Raw genomic sequence first — 16,612 nt, 5'->3', positions numbered from 1 at the left:
TCATTTCCATGACCAATAGAAATAGATCAGAACCATTGTTCTATTAGGGAGTAAATTTGTAGATGGACATGAGTGAAATCGGACTCAAGTATTAACCCCAATATCTTTGGCGTCATACCATGCCTAAACTCTGTATTTTCTGTGTACACCAGTCAATCGTTGAACTTCTTTAAGCATGGTTCCAAGACGTCCCTGCTCTGCTAAGCCTTGGGAACTTAGCAGACTTCATTGTTCCCACTTATATCTTGGCAGACATCAGGATTTCAGGTGCAAAGCCATCTTTCATGAAGATATATGGAACCTAAATATACCAAGCTCTTAAAGAGGTTTGTCATTTGTCGTAAAGATCACAGGAACACAGTGTAACATCTTTCTAGGGCACTGTTCAGCACAATGTTTGCATGAACAACCTGAGCAACTCTTTCTCTCACGTTCAGTCAGTCGTGATGAAACAACTGTGATCAAATCAAAGTACTCATCATACTAAAAATAAACAGCACCTTGGGTAGTTATTCCCTGCCCTCAGTTGAGATAAATAATTGAAGAAATCCCAGACTTTGCAAATTGTTGTAGTTGCATCATTTTAGACATGCTAACAATATTTTCATCTGAGTCATATTTATATATTATTTGGGACAATATAATACAATTAATTTTGATTTTATACTCAAAGTACATTTTTAAAAAAGTAAGCATTTTAAGTTTCAAGGCAAACACAAAATTGCATTTCACAGTACTATCACATCTATATTAGTTAAAATATGAATAATGAATATTTATTCATACTTATTAATTTTTAATATGGTATATATATCATAATACACAATGAAAGTTTTATGAGGCTGTGATCACACTATAGTTTGCATCTGGAATGTTCTTACTTTGCTGCTATTAGAATATATAAAAACAGTTGGGGGCGGGGGGTGGGGAGGAGTGGTGCATGCCTTTAATCCCAGCACTCAGGAGGCAGAGGCAGGCAGATCTTCATGAGTTTGAGGCCAGCCTGGGCTACAGAGTGAGGTCCAGGACAGCCTCCAAAGCTACACAGAGAAACCTTGTCTCTAACCCCCCTTCCCCCTAAAAAAAGAAAACAAAAGAAGATATAGAAACTTTTTAAGGTGTGGGTCTTAGGGCTGGGGGTTGCTTAGCACGTGGAAGACTTTGAGTTTGGCATCCAGCCCTGAAGCAAAAATGAAAAGAAAGAAAAACAACACTACAATAGATGGAGTCGAGTAGGAAGTTGCCTGTTGATTTTTGTCAAGTTGGTTTTATAGTCAGGATGATGTTTTTCATTAAGACATACTCTGTGAGTACAGAGGTTCCATGACTTTTATGGATATAAACCTAGTAGTTAGAAATATTTTGCTATAACCTTTCTCAGTTAAGAAGCCCCTGCCAACAAATGCTAGATGGTATGTTCTGAAATGTGTATGAGGTGCATGTTTTCACATTCACCCTGGTCTCCTGCACCAGAGCCTCTCCCAAGGGAGAATATGGATTTTAGATCTGCAGTAATCTTTTAAATGCAAATGGATGCAGAGTCATTCTTTGATGCTTTGAAACAATTTGGTCATTATCTGTCAGATCTGTGTCATAGATTATGTGACTGAGATCCAGTGTACATGCTTAGTACTTCTTGTCCCTGGCACCCTGATTAGATGAAACATGTTTATTTGCCTTCCTATTGGTAGACCCCTTCTTGTTTTTCCTTTCATCCCTCGAAGTTGGTTCTATTTTGTTGGACCATGTAAGTCAGTACAATAATTTTATTTTATGTAATATTATAGTAATTTTATATATTGTTTTATATAGCACAATTTTATGAAAATTTATTAATTCTACATTATCAGATATGAAAGTCATATTCTACATATTTAGTTTGTTGAGTATATATTCTCTCATCACTCACTTTTAAACTTACTGAATCATTTTATATGCTCTATAAAACCTATGGTTAAATTTCACTTTATTGTTTAAACAGAAAATCTACTGCCTGTGATCTAAGCACATTTATAATTATTATAAAACAGTCTAGTGTGTTCTATTTTCATTATATTTTATATTTAAACACACATATACATACATATACATATACATGTACAACAATTACCTTAGTTGCTCAGAGAGTAATGGATACTTTTCCTCTTACTTAGAAGTTTTGTGTTTGATCCACATTATAAGCAATACCAACATTAGCTTGGGAGTTTTGCTAGCCTTTCCATTACATCTTTTTAACACCTAACATAGAGGAATTGCCACTTTATTACAAGCTCTGACTTACAAGGTATACTTTCCACATTTGTTACTAACACCATCATTTTTACAATAGTACAGCTGAAAGTGCCTATTAGAGCACAAGCATGTAAGTCCATTATTCTATTTAATTTTCATGTGATTTATAGGTAGTCCAAAAGCTAACACATTCAAAACTAATTTGGCAATGTTTGTGTCAAAATGTCCAGTGATTTTTACTCTATGATGACTGTATCTGATTGCCTTCAGCAGGGATGGATGATAGAAATAATTTTTAACAGCTCTCAAAGGCTCATGGGATTTTGCTGTTGCACACAGACTTGAAGGGCAGCTTTATTGGACATATTTATTGATTCAGCAAAATTGTGAATCTTTTAATTTTAGTTTTTGAGGACTTCATTCATAAGCACTGTGTGTTGACATGCAGTGAATCTTGGTTCGGTGTGATGGTGAATCTTGACTATCAACTTTATTGTCTGAGGAGCTCCTGGGAGATAAGTAAAGCCTATCTGTGTGTGTGTGTGTGTGTGTGTGTGTGAGAGAGAGATGGCATTTCCAGACAGTTTACTAAAAAGAGCAGCTCTGCAGATGTGGGCAGCACATACCCTAAGCTGGAAACCCATGTGGAGTTAAATGGGGGAAAGGAGACGTTCATTAGGGTGGTCTGAGTCCTGTGTGCTCCCTGGCCCTCTTTATAGGATCTGCTTTGCTCCAGTACTCCTCTCTGCTCAGGATAGACCATGGTGGTGAATCTCATCTCTCTCAAATGTTTAGCCTAGATTTCCTTTTTCTGGTACATTCCCTGCCCCTTAGTGCAATCCTTACCATTGGTACTTTGGGTCATGATAATTGACCCTTAAAGCTAATACTTTATTTTGTCTTACATTTCATAGGTAAATCATGTCTGGAGATAAAGGCTCTCAGCGACAAGGCAAGGGCAGTAACAATTGCAGGTATCACAAGTGTACAATTTGCATCTTTATTTTTCCTGTCATTTAATTGTTGTCTTTTAAACCATTGTAAAAGTGAAAAATATTTCAGGTATTCTTATGCTTATAATGTTTGATAAGTGAGTCAATTCTTCTAAAAGAGCTCATCGATGGTGATATGATGTATGTCATTTCCTTTGTTATTGTGTGTAATGTGTACTTACAGAGTAACTGTTATATCAATATGAATGTTCTCCAAAAATGACTATGATAAAATACCACATATTTACTGGGAAATTATATGTCTTCGATAAGTGATGACTTAAATGCTTTCCTTTTATTTCTTTAAATTTCTCATTATAATAAGAAATATATTAGTTTTACTAGTAAGAAGTTATTTTATTGAGCCTCATTATTACCAAATTTAATACTTTTAGTATTACCTATAATATTTATATTATATAAATATTATTTTATTATAATTTATTATTATTAAAACAATACTGTTTCTTCATTACTGATTATACATTCAATCATGAAATGACTCAAAATATTTTTAAACTTAAGTTACAGATTTTTAAAGGATTTATTTATTTTATTTTATGTGTGTGGAGTTTGCTTGCATTTATGTATATGTACCACATATGTGCCATGCCTGTGGGGACCTAAAGAGGGCATCTGATCTCAAGGAAGTGGAGTTACAGGTGGCTGGTTGTCACAGTGTGTGTGTTTGGAGCCAAGTCCTGGTTCTCAGCAAGAGCAGCCAGTGCTCTTAACTGCTGAGCCATCTCTCTCTCTCAAGTTTTACATTTATAGATGGTTAAGCCACATCAAGTTTGCTTTTTAATAATTGTTTTCTGCATCATTTCTTCATTACTTGGCTATTCCTTTGGAATTAATTTAAGCTACTTTTGTAGATTCTGCTATTGTTTGGGTAATACTGTCACATAACTTTTAGTGTTAAATCATTTTATGCAGATTTGGCAATACTTAGTATAAATTTAGAATATGCATTACTGTAAAGATTAATAAGAGAAATGTCATAATCTATTTCATACATGTTAGCATATTATAATATTATTATATTATAGCATATTAGCATAAAAATATTTTCATAAGTTACAATTACATACTAATGTGTTTCAGAATTTATACAGTCTATCAGAATATTTGAATATCTTTAAATGAAGTTTTATTTTATAATTTATAAACAGTGGAGCAAATCTTGTATTTATAATTGAATGCATTTTGGTAACCATATACATGCATGAAACCATTATTCCAGTTCACATAGGAAATATTTCAACCTCTACATGAGTCCCACCCCCACCCCCCACCCCGCAATAAGCTATTTTATTTTGGTATCTATTATATTATGCTCGAGTTTTATCTTGCTTTGTTTCCAGTTTGAGTTTTTCAGACCAAGTCTCATTGTGTAGCTGCTTTTCCTTCTCCTTTTTCTTCTTTTTGGAATACTTGTTCTGGTCATATTTAGACCCAGATAAGTAACTGAGAGACCACTGCTTGAGCCAAACTCCAGACTTTTTTTCCTCCTTCAGCCTCCCATATTTCTTCACCTACTTCCTCTCTCTCCTTTCTCCAGGCCTTGGACTCTGGGGTGAAATGTGAAACAGCTGATGAGGCCCATCTTTTACTCGGGCTAGTGGTTCTCCTCCCTCAGCTTCCCAAGTTCTGGGATTACAAGTGTGTACCAGAGTTGGCTTGGATTTATCTTTTCTGAAATTTCCTAGCCATGGAATCATAAAATCCTCACAGTGTTTTCTGTTGTTTCCTTTCTTCAGTACAGTCCCTAGACTCACTAATTTTGAGATAAATTCACTTGTTCTTTCTCAATGCTTAGCATTGTACCATGGAAAGTGTATAGAATTCTTTTCCATTTATTTTTCTTGCAGTTACCCCCTCCCCCAGCTTACATTCTGCGAATAAGGCTAGCATCGATGTCCTGAGATGATAATCTAATTATCCTGAGTAAAATCTGGAGATTGCAGTTGCTTATACTGCAGATGTACTTAATTTTATAATATGTTCTTAAACAAACAATGTGTTATTATCTGTGAGAATTTTCAAATACTTTGGAGATTCTAAAGTGACATATAAGGTTCCCCTTCTCTACATTTCCTTTTTCCAAAGGTGGTCCAACTTAATAATTTCTTGATATAGAAATTTCATTCACATCCAAAAATATTTATTTCTTAATTATATATATAATATATATATATACACACACATGTAATTTCTATTTTTAAAAAGTGCCCCAAAGTACACTTGCTATTTTTGGGGAATAGTGTGGGTTGAGCTGGTTTCTTCACATTTTCTTTTAAACATCTTCCTGTTTTGATGAATTCCTTTTATTTAAAAGATTTTAGCCCAATTGTATAATATAGTGAAAATATCTGAGAAATCCCTACCGTGTCCCTTAATATTTATAGTGTAGTTATTTTCAAGGACAGCAGCTTTGCAATGTAGCTTTTTAGCCTTTTTGGTATTGTGTCATTTGTTTTGAATTGTGTATAAACAGCACAGTGAAATAATTCTATTTGTTTTCTAAAGAAAATGTCAGATTGCAAGAGTTGGCAGTATTCAGCAGCTCCAAGAAAGGGTCGCCGGGCTCCAAGAAAGCGGGTGAACGTCATTATGAAAGCAAAACAACAAATACAGAAGGTGAGGGCTGAATATAAACCCTACAGCAAACTTCACAGTGTTTGTTTGTGTTCACTCACTCTTGTGACGTCACCACTGTGTTTTATTAAGAAATAAATGTGACGAATGCATATTTATCTAGCATGGTAGTTAAGAAGAATGCAATATTGTTATATAGTTTGCCAATCATGAATCGCTAATAACTAGCCTAGATTGTGAGATTTATTATATAATTTCAGAAATGAATGAATGTGTGCCACTTCTGAACAATGCTCATAAGTAGACAGTTGGCTGGCTGGTCAGAGGCTTTTAGAAGAGAATCAAGAGACTAACTCCTTGTGTCAGCAAAATCTAGCATTCAAACATTGTCTAGTAGTAAGAATCTGTGCTTCATCTCTAAAAGAGTTTTAATATTGTGTATGGAAAGACATGAAAATAGGTAAGAGGATGGATGTATTTTAATCTTGGTTTTGGGAAACTTCTGCTCTGGGGATTTGCAGATTAACACAATAAAATGTAAATATGTTACCATTGTGGTCTTTTCATTTCTTTCTGTCCAATGCAAATCTTAAATATAATTTTATGATCTTGGTTTAGAGTTTATTACCTGTAATCAGTTTTAGATAAAAATTAGTTTTGGAAAGTTTTTTCCAAATATAAAATGTATGATTTATGAACCAATTAATTCAAGACACTTCAACTCTCTGTCTTTTATTAGTGTTCAGAGACATTTAATAAATGACCCTTGCAAGATGTGTATAACCTTGCATGCCAAATAAAATGTGAGTGTACACACAACTTTATTCTTTGACAGAAATAACAGCTAAATAGATAATTAGCAAAATGACCCATGACAACAGACACCAAGCAAATATCACAGACAAGAAGTATCTTCAGTGCTTTGCATAAGGCCAGTTTATGTAGTCTCCAGGCATTAAGATAAACATTAAAAGATAAGAAGAGAGCTGAGTGGAATATTAATGAATAAAGCTACCTGTTAAAAGTGAGGAGTTGACTTTTTGCAAGCAGAACAGAATGTCACTGAAAGCACAGGACAGGCTGGATCCAAACATGGGAAGTCAGTTGGTTCAAATAAAGTGGGAAATGACCAAGCCGCCATAAAGGAAGAGTTAGAGTTTAGGCCTCAAATATGAACTTATTTCTCAGGTCTTTTTTTTTTTCTGATGTCACATGGTCAAAGCTTTTTTCTGTAATGTCTGAGCAGATTAAAATATAACTATTGGACACCATGTGCAAACTGATGACTTATTATCTTGCTAAAGGCTTATAGAATCATTGACCTAGGAAGAATGAAGGAAGGATCTAAGAAGGATTACGGAATATGACAGACATCGTGTAGATATCACGAGGGGAGTGTAGGATTCCATAAATACTACAAAGAATTTAAGATCCATTGTTGGACCGGTCTTTATAGGAACAGACTAGATAGACATGAGTTGAGTGAGAAATGAGGAATTTGCAGGTACCCACCTTTGCACTTGAGAAGCTGAGGCAGGTGGATTGCTGTGACTTTAAGATCATCCTGAGATACAAATGCAGCCCTGTCTCAAAAGGGCAGGGAGGTGGATTCAAAGATGACTCAGTTGTTTTAGAAGTTGGTTGTGAGTAGAAGGAAAGGAGTTAATTTTATAGACACAGAATTTACAAATGAGGTTGGAGCCATCAAGTCTACCTCTAGCAGGCTTTCCTGAAAAGCAAACGTTTTTTTGTTTGTTTGTTTTTTGATTTGTTTTTCAAGACAGGGTTTGTCTGTGTAGCTTTGTGCCTTTCCTGGAACTCACTCTGTAGCCCAGGCTGGCCTCGAACTCACAGAAATCCACCTGTTTCTTCCTCCCGAGTGCTGGGATTAAAGGCGTGCGCCACCACCACCCAGGAAAGCTAACTTTAAAAACCAGACAGATAAGAAAGAGACAAAGGGCAAAAAACCCAGAAATTGTTATCTTAGAATGGAGTTAATCACTATCAACTTTTTATTTATGGAAAATGGAAAATACATTTGGGAAAGTTATTAAAGAGAATATTTCCACCTTTTTATATGTATTTATTTAGTTTCTCTCCCTCTCCCTCTCCCTCTCCCTCCCTCTCCCTCTCCCTCTCCCCCTCCTCCTCCCTCCCCTCTCTCTCTCTCTAGACAGGAGATACAAGCCATAGCATGTAGGTGGAGATAAGAGAACAACTTTATGGCATCAGATTAGCCCCTTCCTCCATGTGTGTCCCAAGGAGCAAATTCAGGTCATCAGGCTAGGCACCAAGCACCTTTAACCTCTGAGTTTCTCACCAGTCCCACTTCAAGGAATAGTTTTCTATAATCCTTTGTAGAGTTGAGTGGGTTCAAAAAGAAGGAAAATAATACAATTATTTTATTGAGTTCTGTCACTAGAATACAAATAGTGATTGGTTTTAGAAGTCATATTTATCAAGATAAGATTACATATCATAAAATCTGGTCCTTTTATGTATTTGGGTTAATAACTTTTGATAAATGTGTGTTTGTGTGTGTGTGTAAATCCCATTAATTACCACTGAAAATAAGTGTAACAATAAATTTGTGGGGAAGATAAATAGGGAAACAGATGGATGTAACCGAGGAAAATGTGACTTGATCACTTCTGACAAAAAGTATAACCAGCACACTCCAAGAATCCCTCAAGGGAAGAAATTGATCCTACTATGTCTACAGAAGTCATAATTTGAAGGAGAGACCAGGTATACATGAGAATACTGTAGGTGCTGCCATAAACTACTCACTTGAGAAAAAAACCCACAAGTGATAAGAAATTCAGTACTGAGTAAGAGCTCTAGGGAAGTATTTAGGCCAAGTCACTGAAAGATCTGTGGTTACTTGAATGAAGAAATACTGTTTTGAAACTTTAGATTTTAATGAGCAAACAGGGGACCAGGATGAGTCAACAGGGATGGGGCATCTGTATGTGGGATGAGGTTAGAGTTCAGTCCTTAGTCAGCTCCAGCTCTGAATGTTGGGTATATTGTTCTGCACTGTGCCCAGTGCCCCAGTCTGAGAAGGTTCAATATAGATGTGGCTCTGCTCTCAGCATAGGATGTTTTTATCTGCCCCCCACCCAAAGTATGACTGATTACTTGTTCTCCATAGAAGAGTTAGGGTCAAGGGTGGTGGGTATGCCTAAAATTATAGTCAAGGAGTTGAGATTTGAGGATCATCTTCAATTCAATCTAATGTGAAATACATACCAAAAGTGTGTCTCAATACAGACAAAGAACAAACAGATGAAGTTGGACATATGTTCATAATCAGTGAGAACATGGCCTGAGCTTACCTCCCTAGAATCTTGACCAAGTCTCCATAGTCTTAATAAAATGGAGAAACATCAGTTTATACTGGATTAAATTTATGAAGTTATTTTACTTAGGAATATTAAGTGGGGAAAAAATCTTACTAGTCAAATTATTCACCATTGAGAGAGCTGATATCTGGAGAAGGGTTAGATTCTAACAAATGCACAGGCAGAGTAAACAGATAGACGTGGACCTGTGTGGAGCTCAGAGATCCGTGGATTGTAGCATAGTGCCTCTTAAACACTAGAGAACACAAAGGAAGTAGAAAGCTTTAAAGTCTGTCATGCACATATTAGATTAAAAACAGCCATAAGAACCAAATTCTGGGTCTGTCCTGTCCTGCATATGATGATATTCATGTCTTTTCAAATTTTGGCAACAATTTAATACCATACTATTTTATTTCCCTTACTTAATTATATTGAAATCTTAATCCCCCTTCATCAGAATGTAAAAGAAATTGATTACTGTTCACAAAATGAGGCTGAGTACGGCACAGTCAAGTAGTACTTGGAATGAGTCGTTCTGATCCTCATTTGCCTGGAACTGAATGAGGCAAATCAAGTGTTTTGACTATAATAGCAACTGCCTGCTTGCTAACTGTCTATCAAAACCTCCTCACTTCTACAAAGGGCAACATGTCTTTAACAAGATGTTTGCATAAGAGATCAATATGTCCTTTTAAATTTTTATCAGCTTGTTCTTTGGTCCTTTGACTATCACAGAGATGAGCATATGTGTCTGCACATGAATTAAAAAGGAAACATGGGCCATACCACACACAAAATAACCAGAGTATCTATCTATGTTCAAAGCCAACTAAAACACACCATAATAGCGGCACTGACAATCATGAAAGAACATCCAAATATTCAAAAACAAGCAATATGTGAGATGTTTGAAATGTCCAGAAAAATATAATTTAGGATTGCTACTCTTTTTATTATGAAAATCTAAACATATTAGAACATCCCTCATGGTATTGCTCATAGGTAGGCAAATATAGTTCAAACTCAGCTCTCCCACCTCCCAGCTGTCTGGACTGAAGTTGTGCATCTTCTCTAAGTCTGAGTCATCTATAAAGTTAAGACAGCAATCTGGCTTCATAACATGGATGCGAATATTAAATGAAATGTGGTGTCAGAGGTGCTTAGCTTGGACTTATGTCTGCAATACACTTTCTAGGCTCAAAAATACTAGCCAGTGTGAAGCACAAAACTGCAGTAATATACACACATACTCAAATACACTGTGTAGAATGAATACTTTTATGTATAAACAGACAGATGCATCTTTTTTATAGAGGTTACACTCATGGGAAGAGGATATTATAAGATTCTGTTGAAGATATTTAAAAGACTAATATCACATGCTTCTTCTCATGTACTTAATCTACATTAAAGTGTATGTGGGTAAATGGTGTGTTTGGGGGTAGAAAGAGGACCAATAGAAGATAAAAGAGGACAAGAGATAGTAAGAAGGAAATGAATATGAATTTATCACAATAATACATGAAGTAACCATGAAATCCATTATTTTGTATGCTATAAATGAATAAATAAAAACATTGTGAAGACGGAAGATGAAACAAAGATACTGAGAATAATTACCAGCTCTACCTGATGGCATTAAAACAAAAGGCAACAACATTGGCATTACTTCCTTGTTCCTCAAGGTGAACTGATATGGAGACATCACACGGCTCTCATTGAAATTAAAAATGTGCCATGTGTCTCCTGTGCAAGTTTAGTGATTGTTACCATCACACATCCTGTGGGATCCTCGGAGTGAGAGGACTTCATAGACATCTTTGCTGCATTTCTGCAACCTTCAACCTGTTGGAACATGGCTGACTTAGAATCACTGAGGCACATCAAGAGTGTGGGTTTTATGATGAGTCCATCCTGAATGATGCGGTGATAACATCAATCATTCTTTACAGGAGACTCCAATTTTCAGAAGTGGAAGCTAGAAAATGAGGTTATTATGAGAAAGGAGACATGCTTTTATTTATTTATCTTTCCCACAGGAGAAACTCATGCTAGGTTCCAGGAGGAACTTCTTCAGTGCATGAGGAGGGGCATTAGTTACATGGGAAGATGTAATTAATTACATGCTCTCTGTGAAGGGCAAACTAAGTATGCGTTTCAAGGTCATTTTTAAAAGTGATTTGGGGTTGAGTTTAAGGATGGATAAACTTTGTGTCTGTCATTTTAAACTTCTTATTTCAATGTTTAGTTGACAATGCTATGGATTACATTAACTTCTTTTGTGTATTCATGTATATGTGGGCATGCACATGTACATGCTTGAGTGTGGAGGGCCAGGGTTGATACCAGGAGCCTTCTTTGCTCATTCTCCACCACATTCCTTGAGGCTGGGTCCCTCTCTGAACCCACAGGTCACAGAATCCAGCCCATCTAGCTAGGAAGTTTGTTTCTCCAGCTCTTCCAAATCTGTCTTCCCAGTTCTGGGTTTCCAGGCAGGTGTCATACTTAACCAAATATTTAGATGGGTTCTGGATGTCCAAACCCAGATCCTCATGTTGCTGAGGCTTCTCTCATTTCATGTGAGCTTATCTGGTTCACTTCAATTCACTATATTATACACTTAGCCTAAGAGATTACATTATTTGAACTTTTAAAGTTTGAATTTTTATTTAGTATTTTTGACATCTCTGTTAGAGTATAGAGTACTAAGACAAATATAGCAGAATATTTTTGCACATCCTGAGTGTCAAAACGCCCTGTTTTATACCTACTGCCTGACTTCTCCTGATATCTGTTACCATTTAGAGGTGAACAAGGGCATCTACTTCAGCTATCCAAGTCGACGACATAGCTGTTCTTTGGTAAACATCCCTACACCATGTGTCAGCAAAATGATTGCCCACATTGAGGAGGTGGAATCCAAAATACAGGAGCATTTGAAACAAGTAGGTGACCTACTTAACTTTGGGGGATAAATTCTACACATATCAAGGAGTTATTGTTTAAGGACAATAGGAGATTATTTTGATAATTTCTGTAAAACTCAGAATTTTAGCTGATGATTAGTTTACTAGTCTAGACACGTTTTTGATATTCCCACACTAGAGGGTGCAAGGACCTCATTAAATAGATTTTTTCCCATTTGCTCTTTAACATAAACTGTCAGGTTAAGCTGTCATTTCCATAAGCCAACATGACTAAAAGTCAAATATAATTCTCATCCTGGAATGGGGAGTCACTAAACCAATTAAATGATAAGTAAATTTGTAGTCTAAAAGGACAATATGCCCTTTTAAATGAGTAATCTTATTGCTAAATAAATATACTATGTTTGTTGATAAAGATATAATGGTTCTTTCTTGGTCATGTTAACCTGTCAAATTTTGTCTTTGTTATTCTAGAGAGAATTTCATATTGAACTCTCTGTAAATTGAAATCATTTGACTTAAGAATAACTTACTGAAAAATCAAAATTTTCTCCTACCTCTTACTAATATGACATCCTGAACAACTAACACACATTGTTTAAGCAGAGGAGTGGAAATGATACATAGATGTCTTTTCTATTCCTTTATTATAGTCCCCGGATTTGACCAAGAGAATGTTCTGTTCAAGGAAGTAATCTCTTTTGAGAGGCATTAGTTCAATGGTTAAGCCACAACATTTGAATAGACATGTTGTGTGAACTTAGTTATGGGGTGATGAGACCCTGGCAGTATGTTAGATCAAGTACCATAGTAGGAAGGAGCCCAGTGCACACACATGATCTATTACTATGAATAATAATATTCATTGTTATTGAATAACAATGTTCAATATTATTCTATGGCAGCATCCCTTTTGCTGAAACATCTCTCCAAATCAGAATATAACTTAATATAGTCACATAGCTGATGGGTTTCTGGGTCTGGAATAGCATTTTAAGCAACAGAACAGAACATTTATTGTTGGGTTGTGCTAACCATTCCATGTACATTCTAATTCTTAATTATCCATATTATTTAAAAATTGTAAAAAATATACTGTAACTATTACTATAGGTAATATTTATTGAACTCCTAATTCAAGCCACACCACACATTTCACTGTACTGTGTCTCTTCAAGGCACAGACTACTGTTGTACGTTCTTGTGCAGTGACCCATGGTAAATTGTAATTTAAAGTATTTCAGCATCTTGTTCAACCAAAAGACTATTGGTTGTCATCATGTGACAGAATACCTGACCAAAAAAGTTAACACTGGAAGATTTCCCCTGGCTCACACTTTGAGGACTTTACTTTATGATAGCAGCATAGGCAAGGTGGCAGGGAGCCCCAGAGCGTTAGGAGTGTACAGCTGGGACCATTGATCACCTCTTCACATCTCGGTTGAACAGGAAGTATGACTAGGTCTGCTTCCTTCAAAGAGCTCCCACCTCCTAAAGTCACCATCACCTGGGGATTCAAACACACAGCCTGTCAGGGACTTTTTAAGCTCAAGCCCTGACAACCTTGGAAGAACTACCTTCAGAATGGAGGCTATGTTTTCTGTATATTTTATTTCTCCACAGAGTAGAGGCCATGACAACGATAGAAAATATTTCCTGGATAACTTGACATACAAGTGAATAATTATCTTTGCCTTCCAAATTACTGTCTTCGGCTGCCTAAGCTACAGTATTACTTAGTTCAGCATGAACTCTACTGAGTTTAAAGTTTTCTCTTTGTTTAATACAATCTATCAAGCTTCTAACATGATTTTAAAATATGGCATAAAAATATTTAGGAAGCATCTAAGAAATACTAAGTTAATGATGTCTAAACACAATAACATTATTACCATTAAACTGACAATAAAGTGATATAAAGTTATCCCTATCCTTTTATTAATCACTTTCTATGAATGATCTATTGAATCCTTATCTGAACCTTTCAATGCAAAAACTGTCATTATTCTCAAATATCAATGAGAAAAATGACCTCTGAAGCTGATGTTCCCTAAAATCTCACAGTTGGTCTCTATAGGGTCAGCCTCTAAGACAGGTGTGTGTGATGGCTACACACATCCTGTCCACATTGTGCAGTGACATTTATCCCTGATAACCTGTCAACTAAGACGTCACAAAGCATGAATGTTGAAGTACTCCCAATTCTAACTGGAAAAACTGACTTTGCATCTATTATTTCAGATATTATTTAACTCTGAAACTTCACACTTACTGATTGACTCCCTAGAACTCATTGAAACTTAGAGTTCTCTCATTCTGCTTTTTTTTATTTTACTTAAAACCTATGAATCTTCATAATCTGACATAGCTATTGTTTCCCCTTTATCATTTGCATTTGCCTTAATCCACTTCTTAAAGTGCATATGAACAGCTACATGTGTCTATTCTACCATCCTTCTAAAATGACAAAATGCCAACTGCAAATCTCTTTGGTGACTCCCAGTTCCACATCTACATCTGGAATGATAACCAGTACAGAAGAGCATTCTGGAACTTTTCAATACTTTATAATAATTCAGTTTACAATGATCAAAGTCAACCCGAATGGTGTCTTTAAAGGTACTCTGATATTATTCTGATTGTCAAAGAAATCTATGCTGGAATCCACATAGCCTTGATGGATTGATTCCTTCATCTCTTCTGTGAAGATTCATTCTGTCAGTTACATCTTCTCACCATCTGGTCTTCAAAATTTTCTTATTTTGTCAAGTCACTCCTGTCCACATTTGAAATAAAGACTTTTTTGTTTAGTTTTTGTTTTGAAACAGTCTTATTATGTACCCCTGGCTGGTCTGGGACTTGATACTTGTATCAGACTCTCCTTGAAGTCACAGATATCTGCCTGCCTCTACCTCCTTAGTGTTGGGATTAAAGTTGTGCACCAGAGCATCCAACCATCTTCTTGTTAAGCACATAACAATCTTGTACTTAAATATTTATTCTTTTCTCCTCTCTGTAGTCTAAAGTTTTCCTGTTTCCCACCTGGTCCCATAGCCGCTCAGACCCAAATAAGCATACAGAGTATTATATCAATTAACAACTGCATGGCCATGGCTTATGGCTCATTTTTTTTTGCTAGCTAGCACTTATAACTAAACTCAGCCTATTTCTATTTACCTATATGTCACCACATGTTCCGTGGCTTCACCTGTGTGCTATTACATACTGCTCTCTGGATGGCAGAATGGCTTCTCCCCTGCCTGTTCTTTTTCTTCCTGTCTATCTGCTTACATTTTCACCTGCCTCTAAGCTGCCTTATCATAGGCCAATGCAGCTGTATTTATCAAACAATCACAGCAACACATGTTCACAGCATACAGAAAGACATCCCACAGCATCTCCCATTGTAAAAGTAAGTATCCTACCATATCTCCAACTTCTTATCACCCCTTGGTTATGCACATGTTTTTGAAATCTGAATTTAGTTTATATTTTCATATGTCTTGTGTTTAACATCCCTTGGTAGCATATTAAGACTTAATGACTCTCTGCATCTATTATTATGTGTCAAGTCTTTTGGAGATAAGAAGCATTTGAATGGTTGAGATTTAGATGGACATGGAGTTTTTTAAAAGTATGAAAAATCTTGTAATAATGAAAAGGAGTAGGCATGAGACACACACACATTTTATGAAATAACAGAGAGTATAATATGACCAATTAATCTGAATCAAAGAACTGAATTTTATAAGTTAATATTTAAGTAGATTTTAAGTGAAATTCACCAATTGTTTTATTTGAGGTGTTTAAATTTTGATTTTTATTAAGCTCTTTTGTTTTGACAGTTTGAAGCTTCTTTTGAAGAATGGTAAGAAATTTAAATTATTCCTTTATTTTTCTCTAAAATGTTGAACTTATGGTAATCTGAAGTTCACCAATTTTATTTCAGAAAGAATGGAAAACTGAAAGCAGTATTGCACATGTTAGATATTAAAATATGGGGAACTGGAGGAGTTGTAGGGAAGAGAGGGATGGATGGATAGATGGATGAATGGATGGATGGATGGATGGATGAATGAATGGATGGATGGAATAGAGTACTCACAAGAAAGTGAACATAGTCAGAAATCTGTAATTACTAGCAAAAATTAACATGAATCAAGGAGAAAACCATTAAAGAAGCAGCTCATTAAGCTAGACCATCAAGGCCATCTACATGCCTGGTTTCCATTCCCCTGTATTGGTGGTGGCCCTGAGGAGAGCATCCCATCCTGGTGCTGGGAATTCCCAGTACCAGAGGAAATGGGGTTTTATTTTCACTTGAAGGATTTGACCTGCCCAACTAATCCTTGTCACAGTGCTTAGGGAGCTTCCAGGCGGTGTAATTCCATGCTCTCACAGCTGCCTGAAGCACCACATAACAACTGGAGCAAGCCACAGATTGATCAAAATGCCTGGGAAGAAAATGGTTGGGAAAAGAAATGCAAGTGAACAAGGAAAACCAAAGGTGCCCCAA

The 16,612-nt window shown here is 36.0% G+C and overlaps 1 protein-coding gene across 1 annotated transcript in view; it reads left to right on the top strand.

Annotated features, from left to right (window-relative positions):
• Positions 1-16,612, top strand: part of Ccdc178 (coiled-coil domain containing 178) — a 348,053-nt gene that overhangs the window by 30,371 nt on the left and 301,070 nt on the right. The window contains exons 4-7 of the mRNA XM_042264107.2: positions 3,147-3,206; positions 5,754-5,864; positions 11,975-12,114; positions 15,942-15,964. Of these exons, the coding sequence (XP_042120041.1) occupies positions 3,147-3,206; positions 5,754-5,864; positions 11,975-12,114; positions 15,942-15,964 (334 nt within the window). The remainder of the gene's footprint in view (positions 1-3,146; positions 3,207-5,753; positions 5,865-11,974; positions 12,115-15,941; positions 15,965-16,612) is intronic.

The sequence above is a fragment of the Peromyscus maniculatus genome, chromosome 19, assembly GCF_049852395.1.
Source record: "Peromyscus maniculatus bairdii isolate BWxNUB_F1_BW_parent chromosome 19, HU_Pman_BW_mat_3.1, whole genome shotgun sequence".
Taxonomy (NCBI): Eukaryota; Metazoa; Chordata; class Mammalia; order Rodentia; family Cricetidae; genus Peromyscus; species Peromyscus maniculatus.
The sequence above is the reverse complement of the archived record's forward strand: the minus strand, read 5'-3'. Positions and strand labels throughout refer to the sequence as shown.